Source organism: Miniopterus schreibersii, assembly GCF_964146895.1.
Source record: "Miniopterus schreibersii genome assembly, chromosome: 18".
NCBI classification, from domain to species: Eukaryota; Metazoa; Chordata; class Mammalia; order Chiroptera; family Miniopteridae; genus Miniopterus; species Miniopterus schreibersii.
The window spans coordinates 17003711-17029861 of record NC_138121.1 but is presented as its reverse complement, the minus strand read 5'-3'; the positions used below and the strand labels follow the sequence as shown (position 1 = coordinate 17029861).

At 51.3% G+C, this 26151-nt stretch overlaps 1 protein-coding gene across 5 annotated transcripts in view; it reads right to left on the bottom strand.

The window, feature by feature from the left end:
- ZFHX3 (zinc finger homeobox 3) overlaps nucleotides 1–26151 on the bottom strand; it is a 243494-nt gene that overhangs the window by 146450 nt on the left and 70893 nt on the right. For all 5 annotated transcript variants that reach the window (XM_081119491.1, XM_081119493.1, XM_081119492.1 and 2 more), the window contains 2 exons: nucleotides 9327–12091; nucleotides 3747–4243 (listed from right to left, as the gene is read on the bottom strand). In XM_081119491.1, the coding sequence (XP_080975617.1) occupies nucleotides 3747–4243; nucleotides 9327–12045 (3216 nt within the window). In that variant the 5' untranslated portion in view covers nucleotides 12046–12091. The remainder of the gene's footprint in view (nucleotides 1–3746; nucleotides 4244–9326; nucleotides 12092–26151) is intronic.

The window sequence follows — 26151 nt, the reverse complement described above, 5'->3', positions numbered from 1 at the left end:
GTATAGGAAAAAACTTAGTATATTCAGGCAGTCACTGGGGCTCCTGGATAAGGTGGGGGGACTGCTGTATCTGCTGCTTCCCTATGTCAGTCAAGCGAGAGCACCCACATCTCTGTGGCTGGGAAGGGAGGGAGGAGGGGGCTGCAGTGTAGGTCCCACACTCACAAGGAGGAAAGCAACAGAAAGGTGCAGAATTGACACTCTGGAACTCAAGCTGTAATGAGACACAAGTACCTTTTCCACAACATGCTTCCATTCTGGCTCAGGTGAATCACTATGGAAAGAAACCAGGAGCCCAGCCCCTAAGCTAGACGGGGCTGCTGGCCTTCCTGCCGTCGTGATCAATCACGTCCCGTGATGGCAGGTGTGAGGATCCGGGCACGTGACTGGAGCAGAGTCACACAAAAATCACGTAAGGCACTCAATTGCGAGCTCTTCATGAAAGTAGCCTGGCAATGCAGAGAGGAGACAACATCTTCCATCCGATGTCTGGGGTCCTCCGGCCTCCCCCCAGCCCTACTCCCTTACACTCCCAGGAGGCAGGAAAGGGAGCATTCACTGAACATTAACCTGGATTTAAAAACTGCTCTCACACAATAACCAAAACTGGACAATTCCAGGCAACGGAGATAGTATCACCAGGCTTCAGGTTTTGTTTGTTTGTTTTGTTTGTTTGCAGATTAGTCCGGATGAGAAATTCTCTCACGTTTTCAGGCAGTTCAGTCCTAGAACAGCAACTTATGTCCCAGCATTTATGGCACCAAGAGAAGTGGCTCTGGACCATTGTGAGGTCAAATGACAAACCGGGAAGCCACACCCCTTGCTTGCATCTCCCGAGGCCTCTGCTCTCTCCTCCAGCATGAAAGAGGAAGGGGGGAAATAAAAGCCTCAGTTGAAAGAGAGGGTGGCAGACCCATCGGGAAGCCCAATACATCACGGCCACTTGCGTAGGTGAAACATCAAGCAAGTTGGGGAGTCTCCCTGACCGACAGTGAATCATTTGCCAGGGGAGCGGGGTGGGGTGGGGTGGGGTGGGGACTGGGAAGGGGTGAGTCAGGAGGGCTGTGGGAGAAGCCGGGTGCCCTCCCCGGGTCAGCAGCATCTGGAGCTGTTTCTCTAGCAGACAGTAAAGAACTCGATTACATCCAGTTAACTGTGCACTAAACTGATTATGCATGTGCCGGGCTAATGGATTACATTAGCAAGAGGAAAAATAACATGCAATCAATCTCCATTTACTACAGGCCACACCAGGGCCGAGAGGAAAACTCGCTCTCAAACCACCTCCAGTCCCCACCCCGAAGCCGTGGAGTCCCGAAACCCTGGGAGAGGGAGCCCCCTCGGAGGCAGGAGTCTGTCTAAGTCACACTGTGGGATGAGCAGGCCGAGTGAAAGTGCTGGAAAGATAGGCCCGTCTCTGTGTCAGCCAGGAGTGGGTGGGAAGGCTCCCTGCCCCCACCCCAGAGCCATGGCGAGCTCAGGGACATTCGTTACCCAAGGACTAATGAGACCAGACTGATGACACAGGGAATTCTGCCCTCAATGTGGGGCTGATCACGCCCAGGATGTGCCAATCAAAGGCACTGTTTGGGCACCTCTCCTTCACACACTCGTTCCCATATTCCATCCTGCATCCCAGCACCTATGCCCTTCTACCTACACTGCCCTTCTTGAGCAGGATTTTCCTGTCTTTATTAAAAAAAAAAAGAAAAAGCTGAGAAACTTTAGGCCAGGGAGGATAATGGAAACACACGCTGCTTCCCTCACATCCATCCCGAAAACCACCTCAAACTCGATTCTAGGTAGAACCCGTGGACGTGGTTCAGGCCCCAAGAAGGGACATTCGCAGCAAATCCTCCCGGTCCCAGGCCCTTTGCAAGCAAAGCCAAGGGCTTGGTGTACTCTTAGAGGATGCAGCATGGAGTTAATCACCACTGTGCACATTTTATAATTTTTTCCTTGGATGGAAGAGGCTGGCTTCATGCCACCTCTAAACGACCTTCATCGAGTTGCATACAACCTTCCACGGCCACACCGAGTCCTTTGTACTAATTTTGCTCAGTCGGGTCCTTTGGAAACTTTTTTTCCACTGGTTTTTCCATCAGGTTTTCTTGACCACATGGGCACCACCCTGTGGCCAGTTAAGACCTCCAATTTAGACTGACCGCAAAGAGCCTTTTATTTCAAAGGTGGCACAAAACTCAGCCACCCAGTGAGGTTCTTGATCACTTAGGACAAGGGGGGCTGGCTCCATGGTGTCCAGACCTTCCCCACGGCATCAGCTGGGCCCATCCATGCTGGAGTCGGCCGTCGATCCCGGAACATTCTATTCCCACTGCCTCGTTCCTGCTCTCTCCCCCTTTCCCTGAAATAGGTTCTCAACTAACCCCGTTGTAGAGGCCTCTGGCCAGCCCGAGGTCGAGCCGTCGTAAAAAAAGCGTCACAGTTATCGACGTTGCAGAGACCGTGTTGGGGAAGGGGCAGAGACTCCCTTATCTGAGTCCCCACGGAAAAATCACCATGAGTAGCGTGGGGAGAACGGCCGCTCAGGGCGAGCAGAAACTCAACCCTCACTGGCCCAGAGACGGGGGACCCGGCGGGAAGGGAAAGGGGAGACAGGCTGACGATGCGGGGAAGAAAACGGGAAGAGGGAGTGAGGGCGTGGACCGTGCGTGGCAGGAGGCTGGGCAGATTTATGGCGATTTGTACCCGACTGTTCATACTAAAGCCATTACGGGATCATTAGGGAAAAAGGTGAGGCTTTAAGTCCAGTGGAAATCAATAGGAACGTCTGGAGCAATTCTGCCGTGCGAGCGGGAGGACTATTTGCAGGATCTGAGCACAGACTCCTCGTTCCCGTCTACGGACTGAGAGACAGCCTGGGGGGGGGGGCGGAGAGGGGTTAAAAGGAGTAGAAGGGAGGGAGGCAGGGGGGAGAGAACAGAACAAGAGGAGGGAGATGGGAGAAGCCTGGAAAAGGGACTCAAAATCCAAGGAGAAAGGAGATACAGGACGTGGGAAGACGGGGGGGGGGGGGGGGGGGGGGAGAAAAAGGAGCCCCCTTACCTGACCCTAATTTTCCCCCCTTGCATTTACCACTTTCTAGCCTACTGTCCAATTTATTCATTGTGTTTATCACCCATTTACTGGGAGCTCTATGAGGGCAGGGATTTTTTGTCTGTTTTGTGCATGGATGCAGGCCTGCGGCCAGAACAGTGCCTGGCATATAGCAGGCACTCAGTGTGTGTCTGTTGAATGAACAAATGAATGAACAAATGCACAGAGCACCCGAGGCCTATCCAGGAGAGAAAAGCTTTCTTTTTAAAGGGAATAAAGAGATGGGATGGGCAAGAAGAGCAGAAAACTAGCAGGGGAGGGGGGAAAACACAGGAGCACAAAAGTACACAAAAGCCAGAACTAGGGAAATAGCCACTGTGAGTAAGGAAAGAAAGTCAGCTGTAAAGACAAGGGGCAAGGGGCAAGGGGACGGTGTGATAGTACTGGGCCGCTGTAAACAAAACCTGTCCCTCCAAAACGGGGCACCCCACAGAGAAAGCCGTCAGGGACCGGCTGACGCCCACCACCGCACCGCAGCTGCACGGGGGAGCGGACGTCAGCTCCCCTGCCAACAGCAGGTCACCATCCAGCCACCTGCCCCGCTGTGACGCGGGCCGTGCGTCCACCCCGGCCCTCGCCACCGCCCGGGGAGGCCGATCCACTGCTCCCGCAAACGGCCTGGGTCTTACCTTGTACAGCTTCAGGCTGGCCTCGTGCCTGGAGTTGACCGTGTGCAGCCGCAGCTTCTCCAAGCTGTTGGTATAGTAGTCGCAGGCGTTGCACTTGAGGTGGACCGGGTTGCCGATGGCCACGCACTTGAGCCGCCACTCGTTGGCTTTGCCGCCCTCCTTGATGTGGGCCACCAGCTGGTACTTCTGCACGTGCTTGTCCGTCTTGCAGTGCAGCTGGAAGTTGGCCTTGAGCTGGGTGTTGTAGCGGCAGAGCTTGCACTGGTACGAGTCCCCCATCACGGCCTTCCACTCGTCCTCGGGGAGGCTGCGCTCCACGTTCATGTGCAGCCCCAGCATGTCCAGGTTGTCCGTGGTGAACTTGTTGCAGACGGCGCACTGGAAGAGCTTCAGCGACGGGTCGTTGGTCTGGATGAAGCTCTCGCCCAGGTTCATCAGCTCCTCTGACACCAGCTGCCCGCCCCCGAGCCGCATGTCTAGGGGGATCTCACCGCCCACTACAGGGAAGGAGAGGAAAGGAGAAGTCAGAGGCTAGGCTCACAGCTGCAGCCATAACCGAGGCACCTCCCTGCCCTCCGCTCCCCTCCACCTGGGTTCAAGGAGGGAAAAAGATCACATTTCAAGTGTTGCAAGGTGCTACTAACTGGAAAAACCACCACATAAAATCAGCTCCGTGCATTCCGATCTTTCTAAGACGTGTTGAAGGCTTTATGTTTGTTCGTTTTTTTTCCTTTTGCAGAAGAAACACCTAGAGTAAGGCAGGAACCATCATCTTTTGAATATTTCAATTTAGCCCCTCGCTTAGATCTGAGAAAAGAGTGAGATAAACATCATTCACTGGACATAAGAGAATCTGAAACTCCAGACCCTAAAAAATTGGAAAGGAGTTACAGCTGCAAACTACGATACCGAGTCTCTATGGCCAAGCAGAATGTATCTAAAGCAGGGCAGTCCTGGAGGACTTTCCAGGGTGACGGAAACATTTTGTCTCTGTGCTGTCCGACCAGCAGTCACTCACTAGTCACATGGAGCTACCGAACACTTGAACTATGGCCAAGGTGCAACTGAGAAACTGAATTTTTAATTTTATTTATTTTTACTTCATTTAAATTTAGGTGGCCATGTGTGGCTAGTGGCTATTGCACTGGACAGTGCAGGTCTAAATCTGAGATTTCGGGAATGATTTCATCCCACCCCAGCAATCAATGTCCTACCTTCCTGTCAATGGCGCCGGCTCCTCCCACATCTCCCCAAGAGTACGATCTTTTCCCTTTTCTGAGCCCCCACACTGCGTGAAATGTATGTCTCTTGTGGCACATGTCACATTCTCCTTTGTTGTAAGCCAGCCACCTACAGAACCATGTGCTGGCCAGTGTCCCCATTAGGGTGCTTTGCTTTAGGGCAGGGGACAGTCTCCTCGATGAGCCTCCAGAAAGTCCCTGAACAATTGTTCAAATGTTTGCAGTACCAGGCAAGGGTGAAAGGTTTGGAAAGTGGCTTTGGGGTTGGCAGTGAAAATGCAAAGGTCAGATCACAGTCCCCACCCTACCCCCAAAAAAGGGCTCTGAGAAAGCTTTGCCCTTCCCTCTCCACCCCTGTTCTTTTTTGGTCCATCACTGCCCTGCATAAACCAGGGACAGGCTCGCATATACCAGCAGTAAATTAATCCTGCAGACTCTTATTTATATCACCAGGGAGGCTTGGAAAGAGCAGCCCTCCCTCCATTACCCAGAAGTGTACAGTCAAGCACAAGGCTGAGCATTGGCTTCTATTTTCTGCCGCTCCCGTGAACACACGCACACTTGAGCTATGTCTGCCCCTGCCTCTCCCCAACTGGTATTTAAACTTGACCTTTTACTGGGCTGGGGTTCTTTTCTTTTAGATGACTGATTAGAATCCAAGTTAGTGGTTAATCAAAGAAAAGACGTTATATTTTTTTTAAATGTTTTTTTATTTACGCTACACGGGGCACCTCCAGTGAGAAGATCAGTGCGGGATCTACTGAGCAGACCAGCTGCCTTTGAAGCCTGTGGACAGTCTGGCAGCCACAGAAGTCTTTGCATGTGCATTCCAGAAGGGTCAGGAAGCTTTCTGCTTGTCTTCTCTCTTGTGATCTCCCCTGGTGAGAGGAGCCATAACTAAGACATTCTTTTTAGGACAAGAGAGAAAAAGAGACAGAAAAAAGTAGCCTAAAAGCTCTATTCCTTCGTGGGGACCAAGACCAGGCAGCATCCACCAAACGTACATGGTGTTCAGTAAAAGCGGAAACTGCCCGGAGGGTGAGACAAGGGAGCAAACACATATTTGTTTCTGATGCCAACCACCTGAAGCATCAGACCTTCTCCACTTTTTAAATTTGACCTCAGCACATCAACATCGCTCTAAAGAGAAATTCGGCTGTCACTTGTTGGATGCTTGCGTGAAAATGAGAAGTCCTCCAACACACAGAGGAGTAAGACCCTACTCCCGTTCCAAGCTCTTAAAACGAAACGCAAATCAAAGACAGAGGCAGAGACGCGGTGAAATGAGGGCGACAGACAGGCCCAAACTCCCTCCGAGAATCGTGCCCTTGGGGAAACAAACCCAGGGCTTAGAATCCTACAGGTGCACCCTCCTCCATCCCTTTGACAAGAGTAACCAAAGAATTTATATGCATATATGCACAACCCAAGGACACGGACAATGGTGGGGAGAAGGACTGGGGAGGGGGAAGGGACGGGGTGGAACGGGTCACTGGGGAGAAAAAGGGACATCTGTAATATTTTAAACAAAAATAAAATTTAAAAAAAAAAAAGAATCCCACAGATCCACAGAACTGAAGAAACTAATTCAGGCCCCAAAAAGTAGAACCTCCCCTAGTTCACAGGGATTAGGAGGAGTGCCCCAGTAAGTGGGAACTTAGCAAGTGTTTACTGTTGAGCCACTCCGGAGAGATGGTCTTGGGAAGGAGTGGCCACCATCTCCCCATATGCACCTGACTTGAACACGGGGAATTTACACTCAGGCACATAAGCCTGCCTGTAAGCACATGGTCAGAGGGGCACACGGATGAAAAAACACCTTCTAGACTCAAAGGCTGCAGCCGAGGACCCATTAACCTCAGGCAGGTGTCCCATGGCTGGCTGGCTGGCTGGCTGCTCGGGAAACACAAGGATGCCCCTTCCAAGCTATAGGTTTCCCGGTGCTGCGCTAAACTTCCAAGTGGAAAGGGATATTTGGGAGGGTACTGAGATGATCTCAGGTCTATATCTCAGCTACAAATGGTGCCAAATCCAATCAGCCCAGACCAACGGTGCTGACCCTTTCCTTAAAGGCCTCTAGGATGAAGGCATCCCAGGATCAGCATATTTGCTATCACGAAAGACAAGGTTCTAAGGAAGTATGAAAATAACTTTGTAAGCAGGACTGTATGTCACCAAAGAAAATTTCCCCCTGCAGAGCCCAGTATTATCTAATAACCTACATCTCTCAAATGGCCTAAAGAAACGTGAGTAGAGCTGCAGAGAAAACGGAAAGGGATGGTTCTTCTCATGTCTATATGTCGGCTTCTACTGAGGTCACATAACTTTGGACCTTCCCTGTGGTATCCACACCCAGTCAGGCATTAGCACAAAGCATTTGTGGCTCCTGCTCCACCTCGACAGCTGTTGTGGCCCGAGGCAGACACAGGAGATTTGCAGAGACACACAGTGCTGACAGGCGGTGCCACTGGAAATTCAAGGGCCCTTCTTGGCTGACCTGGATCGGGTCTTTGGAAGGGAGAGCTCTGTTCTCCTTAAGAAATAAATCGAGGACCTCCTATGTATGCCCAGAGCATCGAGATTCCGTCTTCTATTTCTTTTGAATCTGCCACATGCCCGTAATGCATGGAGGGCCCCAGAGACTCAGACGCTTGGTGTAAAAGCAAAACATTTCTCTACCTCTCCATTCAGGCCCAAGTCAGAATTACTGGTTTTCAAGGTAATTAAAAAGATCTCACTTCGGCCGAGCATGAATCCCATCCATTTTCTGTGTCTTCATTCCACCTACATTATAGCTGATTTACTCCAAGATCTGCCTCCTCGAGATTTTAAATCTCCAGACTAGAAAACCCCAATTCCCATAGGTGTTAAAAATAAGAAGTCTCAGAGTACTGATGCCATCCCTTGCTGTGCATCCCCGAGGTTTACTCTGGGGACAAATAAGACAGTGTATCCCTCTGCATCCACTATTAAGCAGCCAGTGAGACATCTTCAAACCACTTGGTAACAGAGGATCAACAGGTCAATGTTCCAAAACAGAAAACGAGATTAAAGTAGCAAGGACTCAAATTTAAATGCATAGCAGGAGAAACTAATTAAATGTTATGAAATGTAACTCATCAGCAGCAATTAGCACTAAAACCCCATGCAAATAAAGATGTTCCAACTGGTGAGGCTTCGCCCCTGGGCGCTGACCTGAACCATGCCAGAATAAAGGTACTTTGCTCGCACTCTGTTACTGAGAACAACTCATTTACATGCCAGTAAGGGGATGCTGCTTGATTCAGGCCATCGCCGCTGGTCCCAAGTGGTCAGCAGGGTCAGGGGATGGAGACCAGGCCGGGCCTGTCCGGGGCACAGGTGGCAGGGCAGAGGGGGCCCAACCATCACACTGGTCCTCATGAAAGTATTTGTACATTTTCTTGCTGTACAAGCTCTCCCCCAAAAGTGATTATGATTCTTTGTACATAAAGACTCGTGGCTTTCAGCAGACGAGTACTATCCTCGGGTCCCACGCTAGATCCACGAAGCCAATCGGTAAGACGCGTTGTCTGCACACAGCTGATTCGCCTTCTCTAACATGGGTCGTTTTTCACGGCAACAAAGGCTCCATTACCCAGGATCTCACCGATGTGAAAACTTAGCTTTCTTTGATGTACAATTTTAGAATTTATTCATTTTCATCTATCACACCAGTCCTTACGGTGCCCCAGGGCAATTTAATTCCCAACTATACTAATCACCAACGAGCCATGCAAAAGAAGAAAGGAAAAGAACACAGCTCTTTCCCTCAGACCCTCGGGAACACGTGGGAGAACCTGCAGAAGCCTATCTGGGTGGCTCCCCGCTCGGCACAGGACCAGCCTTTGGTTGTCTGAATAAAGTACGCCCCAGTTCCGAGTTCCTTTTATGGAGATGAGTGTTCCTATTTAAAACTCCAGCTACAGTTTCCTGTAAGTCCCAATTAATATTTAATGGAACCCAAAAGTTTTGGATAATTGTGGTGATTTTTCAAACTGAGAAAGAGACAGGGAAAGAGAGAATGGGAACAGAAAGGAGGGTTGACCAGAAGCCAAAAAACCAGAGGAAACACTTAAATTTTGACCCTGGCCCGTGGAACTGGAGTGGAATCACGTCTCTGTTGAATGCACACGATCTTCCATATGCACACAGAGGACAAGGGGGTCTTGAGAAAAATTATCGACTGTTAGACACTCAAGCTTATACAAAACAAAAGGGGGGGGGGAATCAACCGCATCCACAGGACCTTGGCTTATTTTCAACGTCTCCCCCAGTTGCAGTCACATCATAGGACAGACAAACACGGAGTCAGCCTCACCTAGAGCCGGCGTCACGGTGGCCATGGGCCCGGAGGGATCCAGCTGGAACCCACTCATCATGAACTGGGCGTCTGAGGCGGCACTGTCCACCTTCAGGTTGGGCAGGTTCATGTTCTGGGCCAGGTAGTACTGGTAGAGCTCGGCCTCGGCGGGCGAGGGCAGGCTGCCGAGGCCCAGGTGGCGGTTGTGCTGGATCTGGGTCATGTTCTGCTGTAGCAGCATCATGTTGTGCATGTGCTTCTCGCTGGTCATGTGGATGCGCAGGTTCCTGGCCACGTTGGTCTCATAATCGCACACCTCGCACCGCCAGGTGGGTTTGGTTTTTGGTTTCGTGGGCGAGGGGGCCCCGCAGGAGCTGCTGATATTGGCCGCCGCTGCGGCCGCGGCCGCGGCTGCGGCCGCCCCGGCGGTGTGGCTGAAGACCTGCTCGCCCCCTCCGTTCTGCAGGTTCTGCATGTTGTTGAGATGCTTGTCGGACTGCATGTGGATACTGAGGTTGCCTTTGGTCGTTGTGGAGTAGTTACACACCTCGCAGCGGAAAGGCTTGTAACCACACGTGTAGCTCTCGCCTCGTGCCAACCGGGGGTGGGGCTGCCCACTTTTGCAGTAGACGCAGGAGCCCCCCGGCTCCGGGTGCTTCTCCTTCATGTGGGCCTCCAGCGTCTGCTGGTACTTGTAGTGCCAGTTGCACTTGGGACACTTGAGCGTCTTGCACGAGTTACGAGAATGCATCATGGTCATGTGGCCGCCCAGCGAGCGGGAGGAGCCCAGGACCGTGTCGCACTTGGGGCACTCCACGCCGCTCCCCGAGGGGCACTCCCCGACCCCAAGCTCGCAGAGGGAGCCGGCGTGCGGGTGGTGGGGGGCGAAGCCCCCGTCATCGCCCTCCGTGCTGTCATTTGGTTCCGGCCCTGCGGCATTGTCTTTATCGGCACTTTCGTCGGCAAAGTCCAGCCTCCTGCCGCCCTCTGCCACGCTGGCCCTGACGCCCTCACTGTTAAAGCTTAAACGGTTCCTCCTGTTCGCGCCGTCGAAGACCGCGAAGGAAGCAGCGGGATTAGAGCTAGTAGAAGCCGCGCCCCTCGACAGCGTCTGGAGCACGTTAGGCATCAAGGGGGAGTTAGAAATGCTTTGGTTTGAGAGAGCAAGGTCCTTCTTGCGGCTGCCGCCCGCCGCGGCCCCAGGCTCCGCGCGGGGCCTGTCCTCCAGGTCATCGTCCAGCTCGCTCGGGAAGAGCCCTTTGCAGCCCCCCCCATCCTCCTCCTCCTCCTCCTCCTCTTCCTCCTCTTCTTCCTCCTCTGCCTCCTCCTCCTCCTCCTCCTCCTCCGCCTCCTCCTCGGCCGGCTCCGCTTTCTCGGAGAAGCCGTCGGGATCACCCGTGTCCCGCTTCTCTCCCTCCGCGGCCCCGGGGTCCTTGCCCTCTGAGGACCGGGCGGGACTGGAGGCCAGGGGCCCCAGGGGGACTGAGGTAATGGGGGTCTTCAGGACCGAGCTGGTGAGCCCGCCGAGGTTCAGCAGGGCGCTGGGGGTCAGGAGGCCCGCCTGGGGCTGCTCGGGGCCCGCGGCGGCGGCGGCGGCGGCGGCAGTGGCAGGGCCGGCCGGGAGGGCCTCCTCCCCGCCTTCCATCCGAATGCCGCTGAATTTACCGTAAAAACTGTGTCCGGGGCCTATGAGGTTAGCTGTGGAAACGAAGGGGTGCTGAAAGGTTTTGTTTTTTGGTTCCAGAAAACTCACGAGGGGTTCCTTGTCCTTGCCGATCCCTTGGATGATAGCGGAGATGTTCTTATTGCTAAGAATTTTCCGCTCGTCCTCGCTCAGGGTCATGCGGTGGTCATGCACCGCGTGGGTGACGAAGGAACGGACGTACCCGAAGGAGAGCTTGCACAAGAAGCACATCAGGATGGGCTTCCTCTTGCCGTAGAGCACGAAGCCGTCGAATTTGGACAGGTCCACATTGTTGGGGACATCTTTGGATACGCAGGAGCTTTTGGCAGAGCCGTCGCTGTTCAGGTAATCCTTGTTGCTTTTGTGTCGCACGTCGAACACGCGGAAGCTGTGCAGGACGGGGCTGAGCCCCGCCAGGGCTGAGGTATTCGGGAAAGCCGGGTCGGGGCCCTCGAACCACTTCCCGAAGGATGAGGCTATGTGGAAAGTGTTGATGATCTGTGGGTAGACGGGTGCAGCACACGAAGGGTCCCCCGGCTTGCCCCCCGCGCCGGGGAGAGAGTTCAGAAAGAGCGAGGGGAGAGGCCCGCTGCCGCTCTGGGTCAGCTGGCTCAGGCTCTCGACGATGTACGCCGAGCCGTCGGGCTGGTAGACTATCTCCCCAGCCAGGTTCTCCACGTCGCTCTCCTCGTCGCCCTCCTCGCTGGTGTCGCTCCCGCTCTCCTCCCTCAGGGGCGGCGGGGGGCGCGCGCTGGGGCAGTGGTGCTCCATGTAGGTCTGCAGGCTGGCGAAGGAGGCCGCGCACTCGTTGCAGCTGACCTCCTTGCCGGCGGGCTCGGCGGTGGGGCCGGCCGAGGCGGTGCTCTCCGCGAGGCGCTCATTGAAGGGGGCCCTCAGGCTGTCCAGGGGCCCGTGGTTCTCGCTTGGGGACTGCTCCATGCTACTGGGTTTGTCGGGGAGGTGGGTGCTGTTGAGTTCAGTCCATTGCTGGTGCTGAGGGATACCGCACCCATTGTCCTTCCCCGAGACGACGGGCGAGTCACAGCCTTCCATGGTAAGGCCTGCGTGGAGCTTTCATTGCACCCAGTACGGATCGGACCTGAAGAGCGGAGGCGAGGGGGAGAGGAGGGAGAGAGAGGGAAGAGAGAGAGAAAGGAAAGAGGTTAGGAGGGCCGAGGCTAAGGTCCCGCACTGAGCACTCTAGCAGGCTTCTGTCCACACCCACAAGAGAGACCGCGGGGGGGCAGCAGGGACCCCAGCAATCGCCCCACGTGCCTTCCAGCACCACGCAGAGGGCAGTGGCACCCCCTCGGGCGTCACAGCTGGGGTCCGTGGCCGGAGCAGGGAGCGCGGGGCAGGGGCATCAGGAGAATCCCTCTGTCTTCAGACTCTCGGCTGCTCTACCCTGGAGACCCTTCCGGATTTCCATTCTTTGCCAGCACACTGTTAGGGTCAGGGCTGGGCGACAGCCACTGTGGAGGAGGGCCGCACCATCTCGCCAGGCCACGCCGAGGACACAGAGGGGCGGCCCTACCCTACACGCGCAGCCAACAGTCACCCTCAGCTGTCCCGGCTGTCTGTGGGCCAGGGGAGCACCGGGGACGCACGGACGAGAGGAGGAGGATTTCGCGCCCCCAGAACGGGAACAGTTAGCCTGTGCAGGGGCGTGCTCATCGATTTGGAGGTGAAGTCGCTGCTGTGGCTTTTACTGACCGCGCCTCTAGTTTGAGAAGTTCAGAGGAAAGCGTCAGAGGGCTGCATGACTCAAAGGGCAAGTGTGCAGGCCTGGACATGCTCCGAAAAGCCCCTTGAGGGCATCCATCCTCCCGGGGTCTGGGGAGCACTGTCCTGTGTTACAAGCTGAGGGGCAAAACCTCAAAGGGGGCCCCCTGCCCCCCCCCGACACTGTGAAACAGAGAAGGCAGGTCTCTGAATTCCTGTCTCCTCCCCCCTAACCGTACAAACACCTTTGCTTATGACTCAGCTGGCTTCAGACTGAAAACGTGTAGGTGCAAAACATGAGCTCAGTGTTTCTAGGAAGAACCTCCCAGACTCAGTGGGCTGACTCCCCCTCCTGTGGTGTCAATGTCACCCTGTCTGGATAGAGCCCCGTCACCGCTGGCTGGGTTGCTGTTTGCTGTCAAGGATCTTAGCAGCAAACCGAGACGGCAGCTGGGCTCGGCCAGCCCCTGGTTCCACACCTGCCTCTGAGTTGCTACCCAAGCAGCTGTCCTTCGGCCCTGGGGCTTTTCCGTTTCCGACTCCAAAGTGCCACTGAGCTGAATTTGCCCTCTGAGACCTCCTGTCCCTGGGGAGGGAGGCATCCGATTGCCCGCCGCTGCTCCGCTCCTGTGGCAACATCACCACAGGGCTATTTCTTCCACCCAGCGCTGCTCCTACAGGCAACTCAGAGCCTCAGACGCCTTGCACAGCCCCAATCCCAGCCTGCAAATCCCAGGCAACCCTCCCCTCCCTGCGCCTCCTTCCTGGAGAACACTTGGCTGCTTCCCCACCCACCATCTCATTCAGACACAGCGGATGAAGGTTTTGGCTGGGTTTGGTTCCCCCCACCCCCCCCAAAAAAAACCCCATCTTCCCATTCTCTTTTCATTTCTCGATTGTTGACTGCACAGTGAGCCAACAGCTCCCCCTCGGGAAAAGATGGGGAAGGCAGGTTTACCAGAAGTCTTAGGAGAAATAACTTTTTGGAAGAATGTATTATGTTTTGTTTAAAACACACACACACACACACATTCCACCTCTCAGTTTATAACCTCAAACTCCATTACAACCAAGTTCTGTGTGCCTGAGAAAAGACACATTGATTTTTAAACAAAGATGACTCCACTAAACCAAGCCAAACAGCAAATGCGATGGGACTTCCTCGCGAGGCTGAGATTGCGTGCAGGTGAGAATCCAGGGTGGCTCTTCTTAAGGATGCGCCTGATTGACAGCTCAGGCCAAAAAGGTTGGCAGGCCTGAAGGGGCGGGAGGGTTAACAGCCCGATTGTAAAATCGATGTCATAAATGCCTGGTAAGTTACAGGAACATGCGGGAAGGGGAGGCCACGATTGATAAAGGAGAACAGCTTTGATGCTTCACCAGGGACTTGTGTATCGACAGCGAAGCCAATCTCCTTTCCAGCCGGGGCTGGGCCAGAGAAACCTGCAAGCGTTTACCAATTAATTGGTGGGCTTTTCCTGCTGTTCTCCACCTCCGTCTCCTCCTCTACAAATCATCCACTCAAGGGGTTGGGACTTTTGAAAACTCACCTAACTTTGTTTTCTATTTCCCAAGCAAATGGTGTCAAGAAAGAATGACGTTGTGGCCACCCCTGAAAGACAGATGACCTCACGGGCGGTGACACCAGCCCCAGGAGAGGGGCACGTGGGAGACTATTCACTCACAGGGACTGGGAGCCCAGTGAAGCACCCGTGGAAAACAGGATCCCACTCAGGAGCTAAGCCGCCCGCCTGCTCCGGGCTTCCTTTCAATGCACGCTGGCCGTGACGAGCAGGACCTTTCACGGCCTCGCTGAGCAAAGAGTGGGTCAGGGAGCGGTAGTATTGTCTTCACCAGGGAGCCTGTGAGGAACGCGGACTCTGCATTCCTCGGGTCAGAATCTGCGTTTTCACACGGTCCTTGGAGGAGGCACATCAGTCAGGTCTGAGGCACTCGCTGCTGCTACATCACGCCGGCCAGACTGCCGACGCGTCCGTGCCCCGCACCTGCGCTGCTCACGAGGTGCCCTGGCAGCGTCCGTCTTGGACTTCCCCACCGGTCCCTGGGGCGTGAGCGGACGGGGTGGGCAAGAAGGGACCAGAGCACGGAGATGAAGAAATCCCTTACGCTGCCCAGTCCTTCAGCTCAAGGCCCTCAGGCCGTCCACCGCTCTCCCACCCGGCCGGCCGTCCCTCTTGCTCTGTTTATCAGCCAGTCAATAAGAAAAAGGTAGTTCTTACTTAAGGAGGCAGAAGTCAACTCGGCAGGTCGATCGGCACTCTGTCTGTAAACACGGTTTCCCGTAAAATCAATGATCTTCAGTCACAGAGGGCGGCCTGGGAACCCAGTGGGTCCCCGCACTCTCACAGGCAGCCACCGGCAGCAGCCTCCGTTCAGGCCCCCCAAACCCCCGGCTCTGCGCCCCCTGCCTCACCACCCTTCACTCGCCAGGGCCACCTCACACATCACAAACCCTAAACCCTTCCTGCAGCCTGCATGTCTCCAGCCACCTACACCCCGAAGTTCCCTTCAAATAGAGATGCGTTCTGCTCGTGACCACCAACAGTGTACTCAACATGGGTGTTTTTTTGGGGGGGAGTGTGGTGTTAAGAATTCAGTGACTTTTCAGTAGGGCACCTCTCTCCAATGAGAGTTCAAGGGAAACTATAGGTGTGATCCAGGGCGCTGTACGCTCTCTGGGGAGCGCTTAAATCTGCCGCTTGAAGTCACCTTGTACAGAAAAGTTTCAACGCCTTCATCAAAGCCTTTGCGCCTCTGTACAATGTTTCCTTGGAACCTACCTGTAAAGCTCCCTGTATCTTCCCAAATATCACTCTTTATTTTTCAAACACTGTTTAAAATGAGAAAACTCCACCATGTTACCCCGGGGCCCCCCCATTAACAAAGTCATCCATCTCCCTCTTTCAACGGAGAAGAGGAGACCTGACACTTCTATCACATTCCTTTAAGGAGACAGGACTGAGTCCAATGCAACAGTTACAGGGACGCTGGGGGGGGGGGGGGCGGCGCAGTTATTAGGAAGGGGAGGGGGCTGCCGCTGTTGCTCCAGCTCCCAGAGAATTAAACGAGAACAGTCGCACTGTGCAATTTTAAATTGTTAATTAGCACAGGGTTAATTAGGCGGTCCTTTCACAAGAGGCTGTTTGGCAGAAAACCAAGAAAGGAAACAAAGGGGACGTAAAGGAAAACAAAGAAGGGAACCGAGACAGGAAGAAACGATTGCCTCTGTGAGAAACCCACGCGGCACCGTCAGAGAGGAGGAAACCAGCAGGCAGGCGATGCCACTTCCCCAGCTCCCTGCGCTGCCTGAGGGGCTGTCGGCGGCACCAGCTTCCTGGAGGCGGCTTGGCAGCAGGTACCCAAAGCCTCAGAAATGCACATGCCCTTTGACTCAGCAATTCCCCCAATTCTAAGAAACAACCCAAGATATCCATAGAGACGTAACCTTTATAACAACAAAAAAATTTTTAAAAATCTGGAGAAACAAGAGACTTTCTAAGTGAATTACAGTGCATAGAGTTCCACAGGATGTTATAAAATGTCTTTTTTTTTTTTTTTTTTTCCCCTCAAAGAAACTATTTAAGGGCGTGGGAAAATGATCACCCGGGATGGTAAGTGAACAACGCATATATACATCTGCAAATGGAAATACATTAGATTTATAATCAAAATTTTTACAGTGGCAATTGCTGGAGGAGGAGGTTATAGGTGACTTCATTTCCTCCTTGGTGCCTTTATTTCCCAAAGCTTTTTGAAATCAAAGCCATCATAAGGGAAGCCATCCCTTCTTGAATTAGGCATCATGCGAAGGCCTGCAGGTACAGCACCACCTTGATGCTCGTAGCCGCTCGGTGAGATAGATGCTATTTTTATCCCCATTTTAAAGATGGGAAAACTGAGGTTGCCCAAGATACGCAGCCAGCAAAACAGAACTATACACGGTCTGGCTGCGTGGAGTCTGCGTTCTTAGGCACTCTACCGTGTTCTTCTTCAACGTCTCTTTCCAGGACGTCCTTCAGTCTGACATTTGCATCCAGTCGTTATGGACCCAGGGACTGCTCTAAGATCATGGGACACCAGAATCGCTGTGTAAAAGAGCATTGCCAAGTCATACAACACCCGCTCCTGCTTGGTAGTGGCGAGGGGAGAACCGTCAAAATAGACTTCTTTACTTGGCTATCTTCACACAGGAGGGGGGAGGGGTCAAGGCTGCGGGGGAGGCTGTTGCAACACGCTGTGTGGTAGGACCATTACCTTCACCTTTTCAAGGAAAATAAAAGTGGCAGATTCCGGAGACCGTAAATCAAAACATGTATTCGTTCATTCACGCATTCATTCAGTACTTCCTGTGCACCTGCCCTGTGCCGGATGCTAGGGGATCGACGCTACACAGGTCACAACCCACATTCTTGTGGGGAGAGGCCACCAGCAAATAAATATAACATTAAGTGGTGAGAAGCCCTCAGAAGTAACATAAAGCAAGAGAAGGGGGGAGTGTGATGTGTGTGAGTACATCATTCTGGGTAAAGTAACGATATTAGATTTTAAAGGATATGTTGTAGATTAAATATTGTAGAACAGAATAGAATTTGGGGGGGAATAATGCTGAGGAATTAGCAATTAGCTGTAGGTTCAATAAGAAAATTCATGGAAAATAAACTGAAATATAGATTCCTTCAGATTCAATGATCTGAGAAATGCAGGAGAGAGTACTGTTTGATTTTAATAAGGTAACCCAAAGTTTATCACTTCTTTGTATCCAGGATAGCAAAATGTCTTTCAGATTTAAAAAAAAAAAAAAAAAAAGTCTGGCTGAATGTTTTAGCTGGTGGATGCCATTACCCGAAGTACCCATTCGAAGGTCAGCATGCTAGTGACGGGCCTCGAAATTCATTCTTGTCCCTGGTTCCCTTCATGTAGATCAACAAACTGAGGGACAAGACCAAGCACACAACACCAATCACACCAATTTGCAAAGTACATAAAGCTAAGAGGACTAATTAATATGCTAAATGGTGGAATTAAGCCACAGAAAGAGCTCTCGGACAAGTGGGAACAACAGGCTCAAATGAAGGAGATGCAACTGTGAAAGGATAGGTAGGAAGTCCTGCATTTACACTCAGGCAGTCGGTAAAACCAGCAGAGGATGGGAGAGACCAGGATTCACGGGAATTCACGCAAAAGCCACCTGGCAGTGTTACTTTACTACCCATCCAGCGGAAGCCCAAAGCTGGTGGGCAGTCGAAGACGCAAGTGCCACCCGCCTCTGGCTACGGGAGCCCGCTCTTGCTGCCGAAACGCAGCAGGGTCCGCAGCCCTGTCATTTTCCCTGGAAGGGCGGAGGGGGTGGGAAGAGCACGTAGGAAGGGAACCAACAGACCTACCTGAGCATGGTCAGGATGGCCGGCTGTGACCGGCTCAGGGGTGCGGAAAAGCGGGGTCCCACTGCCCCGTAAGACAACTGTGCTCGACCATAGGAAGGCCTGCCCGCCACCTACAGAGAGCATTAGTTCCAGGTCTACCTAGCTTCAGGGTTTAACTGGGCGTGACGAGGGAAATTTATTAGGAGTTAGAGTTCAGTCCCATGCACGTGAAAATCTTCCTCAAGATGATCAAAGTTCCCAAAAAGGAATGCTGACTCCGGTGAAACACGGCAGTGCCTGGTTTCACAAGTGGAAAGGGGGCCTTTGACGGGGCCAGGAAGTGCCACCGGGCAGCCTCTCGGGTCCCAGGAAAGGTGATGATTCTTTTCATTCCTGGGTTATCAGTCCGTCGACCCAATCAGCTCGAACCTCCTCCCTCCTCTGCGATCGCACAGCAATGTGGCGCATGGCGACACACTGCAATTCTGGGGTTATCACACCGCTGCAATTATCCGCTGACTGGTGTGTGTCTGCTGCTAGGCTGGGGCAGCTTGCGAGCAGGTCTGAAGCCTCATTCATCTGAGTCCCCCACATCAGTGCTTAGTGAAACTATGAAGGAAATTAAGGTATTGGGAGACACGGCAACACTTCGAGGAGAAAAATGATGATCTCTAAACATGTTCTGTTTCTTTCTCTCTTCGTTGAAGAAATGCCTGGTGGGACCCTCCAGAACTAAATGGAACCAGGGCTCCTTGGAAAAAGAGACAATTCTTGGGCTGGAGCGGGTGGAGGGCAAGATGGGCCTGGAGCATTTTCTTTTTTTCAAGATTTTTTATTCATTTTTAAAGAGCGAGGAAGAGGGAGAGAGAGAGAAACACCAATGTGAGAGCAAAACATGGACCAGCTACCCCCTGCATGCCCCCCACCGGGGATCAAGCCCACAACCTGGGCATGTGCCCTGCCTGGGAATCGAACCCGCAACCTTTCAGTGCTCCGACGAAGCCCAACCAACTGAGCCACACCGGCCAGGACTGGAGCATCTCCTTGAGACAGAACACAAGGAAGTGCTCTAAGACTGGTTCAGAATGTGTCAAATGAACACAGAGATGGGTTAAATGGGGCTCCCACTGCCTAAACCTGGGGCAATTTGAGCAAGAAAATAAAATGAGAGTAGAAGATGACGACCCAGTGCAAAAAAAATCTAAATCCGTAATTCCATATTTTTATAAGTTCATTTTAGGGTAGGAATCCAAAAAACAAATGCAGAGGGAATTATGGAGTTAGAAAATCACCATGTGGTAACCACCGTAATAACAACCCATCCAGGAAAGAACCGGATGATACCAAAACTGAAGGAAGTTTGAGTAGTAACAGGATATTTACAAAGTCACAGAGCGTCTCCCCACAAAACACTTACTAATTACAGAAGGGAAAACGGTAACTTCACAGCAGAGAAACCTGGCACCTTAACCAAGTGATCAAAGTTCACATCACCAGGAACGAGACAGACAGACATAGTGTGCCTCCTGAGAGAAGACGCTGGGAAGCACACCCCTTCCCTTCCCGGACAATCCCGCCAAAAATGCAAACCCCGAATCTAATCATGAGGGAACATCGGAACATCGTGCAAATCCAACAGAGGACAGCCTGCAAAGCATCCTGCGCTCTCCAGGAAAGTGAGCGTCTGAAAACGGACAGACAGACTGAAGAAATGAGACCAAGGAACACAGCAAGATCTGAGATTTTATTTTCCTACAAGAGCCAGGACTGGGACAACCGGCAAAATCCGAATAAACTCTGTAGGTCCGATAATTGGAGAATGTGAATGTTAATTTCCTAATTTTGATAACTATAACGTGGTTATATAACAGATTGTCTTTGTTTTTTAAGAAATCCACGCTGATATATTTAGAGGTGAAGGGGCACGACATCTCAATTTTCAAATGCCTTAGGAAAAAAAGTGTGTGTGTGCGCATGCATGTGTGTGTAAACACATATACAGACAGCTAGAAATATGAAAAAATGTTAACATGTGGGAGGGGTCGGGACAAAGGGATATGAGAATGCTTTGTTCTCTTGTTATAACTTTCCTGTATATCTGAAATTATGTCAAAAGAAAAAGAAAAAAATTGTCCAGTGTAACAGCTCTACATATTGAGCCTCCAACAACCTATGAACAGCCAGCCCACCCTGGTTCCCACGTCCTATCTTCACGTGAAATTCATTGCTCGCACAGCTCCGTGAAAGGAGGGGGGCTAAGAGGCTGGAGAGAGAAGTACAGACAGACAAGGAGAGAAAACTGGTTTCCTTCCTCCAGCCAAGAGGCTCCAGGCAGAGCTGTCTAGCTGGAGAAGGCAAGTGGCCATTCTGACTTGAGTAGAGTTTCAAGTAACACAACCCTGAAAGACATTTACCCGAGACACCCATATCCTGAGACTCATCATTAGAGAGAAAAATCCGCAACAATGACTAAACCATCCCTACCTCCTAAAAAAAAAAAACGCAACCCAGAGGCTCAGAGAAGTAGACACCTCACTCAAGGGGCAGAGAAATAATGCCCTCGTCTGTTTAGCTTGGAATCCACTGAAGAACCGTATCCAATTCCATTCTGCGCTTTGTACACTGACTGCATTTGTGTATTGCTGCTGCATACAAGTCAATAAGCGTTAAACCATAAATAGGTGAGACTCCATCCGCTTGGTAGCAATTTCCCAGTAGCCTTACGAATTATTCTGTAACCACGGCAAGGTCAGAGAACACACACGTGCGTGAACAGGTCCCTCGTGTGGCAGGAGGTCCACTGCCCGGAAGGCCCAGAGAATCGTCAGGCCCTGGGCTCCGTGTTTGCTAATAAGTGCATCTGTGCTCTTTCCAGCGTGAACATAAATCAGCCCAGAAGTGGAAAGTGCTAACTCAGTCCCTTCTGCAGGGAATCCACAACCACCGCAATATTCTGGCTACAGTGGAGTCGTGAAGGGGAAGGGGAGGGAGTGTGAGATCAGAAAGAGAGCCACGTCCCGGAACCCAGTCTGTGGGTGTTGGAAGAGGGGAGCTGACATTTAGGGGAATAGAATTTTTTACTATCTATGCAGATGCACCCACAGTCCAACGACCAAAGCCATGGATACAATAAAAAGTGAAACTACCCAGCTCTTACTTATACTCTGCCTTGTTCTAAAAAAGGATCTGGGGCAACTGACCCAGCTATTCAAGTATTTGTATCCCAACACTTAGGTACTTATTTAAGCATCCACTCAGGCCTTTATGCTGAAACAGAAGACCAGCATCCTTCGTCCATCACTGGCTGGAATGGTTCTCTCCTGACCTGAATTGAATCACCATAAAGCACCGATCCCCCTCCCAGATCCCCTCCTTTCACAGAACATGGTAACTTTAACTTCCCTGCTGCGCCAGCCACCCCCCCTGGCTGGCAGGTGCGTAGCTCACCCACCCCATCTGCACGCGTCTCTTGGTGCTTTCACGCCTAAACTGGATACCTTCCCACGCTACCTGTAACCAACGACTTCAATGCTTCCTTTGCCAGCACCCAAAACTTTTCATGTCCTCTGATTTCCTCAACATCCCTCACTTCTGATCTCTCCATTCATGCTATTGGGTAGCAGAGCGAAAGCTAGACGATTGGAAAACGGGCCATCCAGCCCATTACAGTTCCAATCTGGCATCTTGTGATATTAAATTTATTTTAAACAACCTCTCCTAATTAAAGTAGTATGAGTTTTTAAAACACTGGATATGTGTAGAAAAACTCAACAGCTAAAATAAAAATTGTAATTCCACCAGCCAGGGGGCCACTGGTACGTAGGTAGATTTAGACTTTTTTCCTCTGCATGTCTATAGTTACAGATCTTCTTTACCAACCTCAGACCACCCTGCTCCTTATGTGGACTGCCCTTTGAGCTTAATTTAGCATGAAAGTTTTCCCATGACATTAAATATTCTTCATAAGTTAGAATTAATGGCTGCATAGATGGTGCATTGTATGGACACAGCATAATTTCACTAAAATTCTATTAGTGGATTTAGGCAATTCCTAATATTTTGCTGTGAATGCTGCAATAAACTCTCGTAAATCTTTGTAAGTATATAATTAACAAAATAATGAATAAAAAATAAGTAGCAGCTCCTTTGCGAGCATCCACTACTACCCATTTATTTGGGCCAGGCATGTTTCTAAGCACTTTTAAATATACATTATTTCATTTGACCCTCAAAACAACCCATTTTACAGATGAGGAAATTGAGGCTTAAAGAGTTAAGCATCTTATACAAGTCACATACTAGCTAAGTCAGCCTTTCCAACCAGGTAAAGCCTTCCTTGCTACTTTATAACATAGGCTCTTATTTGCGACATTTCTAGCTTTTGAGCCAGTAAAATTGCTGGCTCAATAGCTAGGAATACTTAAGGTTCTCTGGCATATGCCAAACTACCCTCTAGGAAAGTCCTTCTAACTCATGCTCGCATTGGCACGTGAGCATCAATTTTCCTGCATCTTCATCAATAGCGGGTATTATTTTGTGTGTGTTTTTAAAATGTCCATTTGGCAGGCAAGAAGTCACATCTCATTTTAACTCATTTTTTGCTCGTAAGATAGAACCCATCTGCAGATACTGGCGATTTAGATTTCTTTTGTGAATTCCCTGTTATTTCTACAGTGGGGAGGGGGGGGGTGTCCCTTCCTTGAAGATTAGTAAGAGGGCTTTATAGGATTTTACTGGTGATCCCTCTCACCTCTCTCTCACTCAACTCTCTACCGTATTCCTCAAGCCCACAAGCTCTGGGATGAGAGTCTGACCCGCGAACATTGCTGGCTCAGACCATGTCCTCTGTCCTTTCCTTGGATCCCAGCTCGTTTAAGCAAGTGGACTCTGCCCACTGCTTCACTTCCTCAACGCCAACCTCCTCAAGCCGGGCGGCCTCGCCCTCCTCCCCGTGTTTAGAGAGAGCCGTCCTGCATCGCCAGCTCGCAAGCTTGCCGAGCAGTGGAACCAACTGTGGGGCTTCGTGAAGATCCACAGCTGCCAGGCTCCACCCTAGAATCCGGGGGCAGGCTCCATGAGGACAGGGCTGGACACTGCTGCAGGGGGGTCAGGAGGCCCTACGTCTCCAAGGTCACCAATGCCCTCCTCATGGCGGCCCGTGGCTTTTCCTCCTGTTTTCATCTTCCTTCATCTCCCCCACATTCAGAACTGCTGACCACAACACCCAGAAATCTGCTCCCCCTTCACTGCTCTGACATAGTTTCCTAGCTCTCCGAACTTTCCATTGTCTGTCCCTCTTCCCGATCCTACAGCTCTCTATGGATGCGCTTTCCCACTTATTTGAGAGCATTCCCCTATCACTTCAGCCCGCAGAAATCCCTCCTCTCTCTTCTCCTATCATCATACTTTTCCCCCCTTGGCTCTCTGCTCTTATCTCTGTCCATCGGCTACCTTAACTACTTCTGTGGTTTCAATTACTGAAATTATGAGTTGACTCCCAAAACAAAATTTTCCATTCCTGCCTTATCGCTTGAATGCGTGTCTCATACTTTCCATAGACCACAAGATCTCTGTAAGTGGCTAGCCTTCCATCTCTCAACACTCAGCAAGGCTCAACATGTCCAAATGGAACTTCCCCTCACTGACTGGCCTGGTCTCTCCAGATGCAACTCCTGGTACCATCTTTGATTTCAGAAAACAGAAAAGGAAGATTGGTCTGGGCTTCCCAATGCCATATTCCTCAGGTGCCTTCCCCATGCAAGAACCAACCGCCAAAACATCCCAACTTACACTCTTCAGACTGGCTTGACACTCTAAAATCTACCCGCACACTGCTACTCAACGACCCTCTCACTTCCCTCCAACAGGATCCCCTCCCCATCATCTCCATGTTCTCATGCACAAACAGCACACGCTCAGGGTCCACATAGGTAATAATATCCCTGTTAGCTCTCAAGCCCCCAAACGTCTCTCGCCTCTCTGCACTCCTACAGTAATTGTCACCGCACTGTCACTAGATCAATCTCTCCGTTTCACTTCCTTTGCTTTCATCTCTACAATGTGACTATAAGCTACTTGAGGGCAAAAATCAGCTTGTATTTCTGCTCATCTCAGCGCAGTGCTGAGCATGCGGCATGGACACACACAAAAACTTGATAAATGTCACACTTTCTCTGTCTAGCAGACGTCTTAAATAACATTAGCGGGAGTGTGCTGATCTCAATGTTACATATAAGTAATCACCAAAGACCCAACCACCCTAATTCGGAAGCTTGGGCATGATTCCGGAGTACTTTGGTATTTTGGGGTTACAGCATTAGATTTATTATTTCCTATTCCAAAATTACGGAGGGTCTGAAGTCTACAAAACCAGCCCCTGTTCCAGATATCTGAAATAGCTGGTCAATGAAACAGAAATCCAGGAAGCTACACAAGTCCCTAAATACAATCCTGGAGAGGGGGTGAGGGGGAATTAGGTCCAGACCATATACAAGTGAACCTCTGGGGTTTCCGCCTTGTGGAAAGAATTATAAAGCCACACTCGTTGGTTTAACAGGCCAATGAGTCTACTAGGCCTCCTGAATTCTTATTTAGGTAGTTCTTAGTGGAACTTTTAATTCGAAGAGCACAAGTAACAGTGGTAGTTCAAGGCTGATGCACCCAAGAGAAACTAAACTGGGGCAGTTTTTTGTGTTGTTTTTTTTTCCCACTTGTTTCAGGAATGCAGGTAGAAACAGCCATGGCTTTAAGCTTTCTTTTATGCAGATCTGATCTACATAAGAACAAATGAATAACCTCTTACAGCCGCTCTTTTTCTGGTCCTGGGGCAGCACCTGTGGAACCCCTCTAATTTTCTGGAGAGAGAAAAGTCCTGCTCTGCAATAACTAAGTCCACCACCTGCTGTTCACAGGACGAAGGAGAAGCCTGGCAAGGGCCAGGTGAGAGGTGGCCTTGTGGAAGGAAACTCTCCTTCAACCAGCACTTCCAAAATGACCCTTTGAAAAAGGAGTGTCTTTTCCTCCCAGCAGGAAGAAAGCCACACAGTGGGCTCACCATCGGTCGTGTGCTCTGGCATAAGGCTCCGGAATTGGCACAGGGACAAAACAAACAAGGGTTGCCCTTGGAAGGCTCATAAATGGGGCAACAGGCGCACACACACAGAGCCTCTCACCAGTGCAGGCACAGCAAGTTCTTCAGATCTTCCCTGGCTCGTTAGCATAAACAGCTTTTCAAGCAGCAGGGAGCAAGAGGCACCACTAAATAAAGCTGGACCTGGAGCTGCAAGGCCCAGCCACTGACTGGCAAAGGCCTGGAGAGGGGATCGCCATGCAAAGGCCGAACCACCCCACAGGGTCTTTCCTGTGTCCCAGGAGAGGTGTGCCTGGCTGGATGCCCCCAGGCATCCCTCCAGGGTATTTACCAAGGGTGTCCCCAACTTCCTATTTGGAGGGCACACTGTTACAGTGATTCCATCACCGAATCTCCTCAACAGCTTCATTTTACGAAACTGAAGATCTGAGAACCTATTTCAGATGGGACAGTCCTCAAACCCTAGTGGCCTGAGGAGTTGTTACAAATTTCAATTCCCTTCCTTACAGCAAAGTGGAATGAGATAGCCATAAGGACACTGGAGGGCTTCGAGACAGACTGGAGAGGGTGCAGGTTCTGTTCCCCTCAGAGTGTGTCTGAAGGACTTTCCAATTCCAAAGCTTAACACCCAGTTGGGTGGTGGGTGGGTGTGCGGGTGGTGGGCGGGGTAAGACTTAATTATGTGTCCCATTCTTCCCAGCCCCTTCTCCATCCCACACTGGTAATTAGGAAGCCCATTACTTGCACTGTTACTTTTAATCAAGAAAAACAGATTGAGACATATTCACCACTGGCCACTTCAAAGAGTGGCCCTAGGAATTAGGCAAAACAACAAAGGAAATCTTCTCCTTCCAGTAGAAGGATCCAAGGCTTTGCATGACTTTAACCTTCCGGAAGCCACCCAAAGAACCAAGTGACTGTGGGTAATAATTACACCCTCACAAACTCAGCAAGAACGGCTCA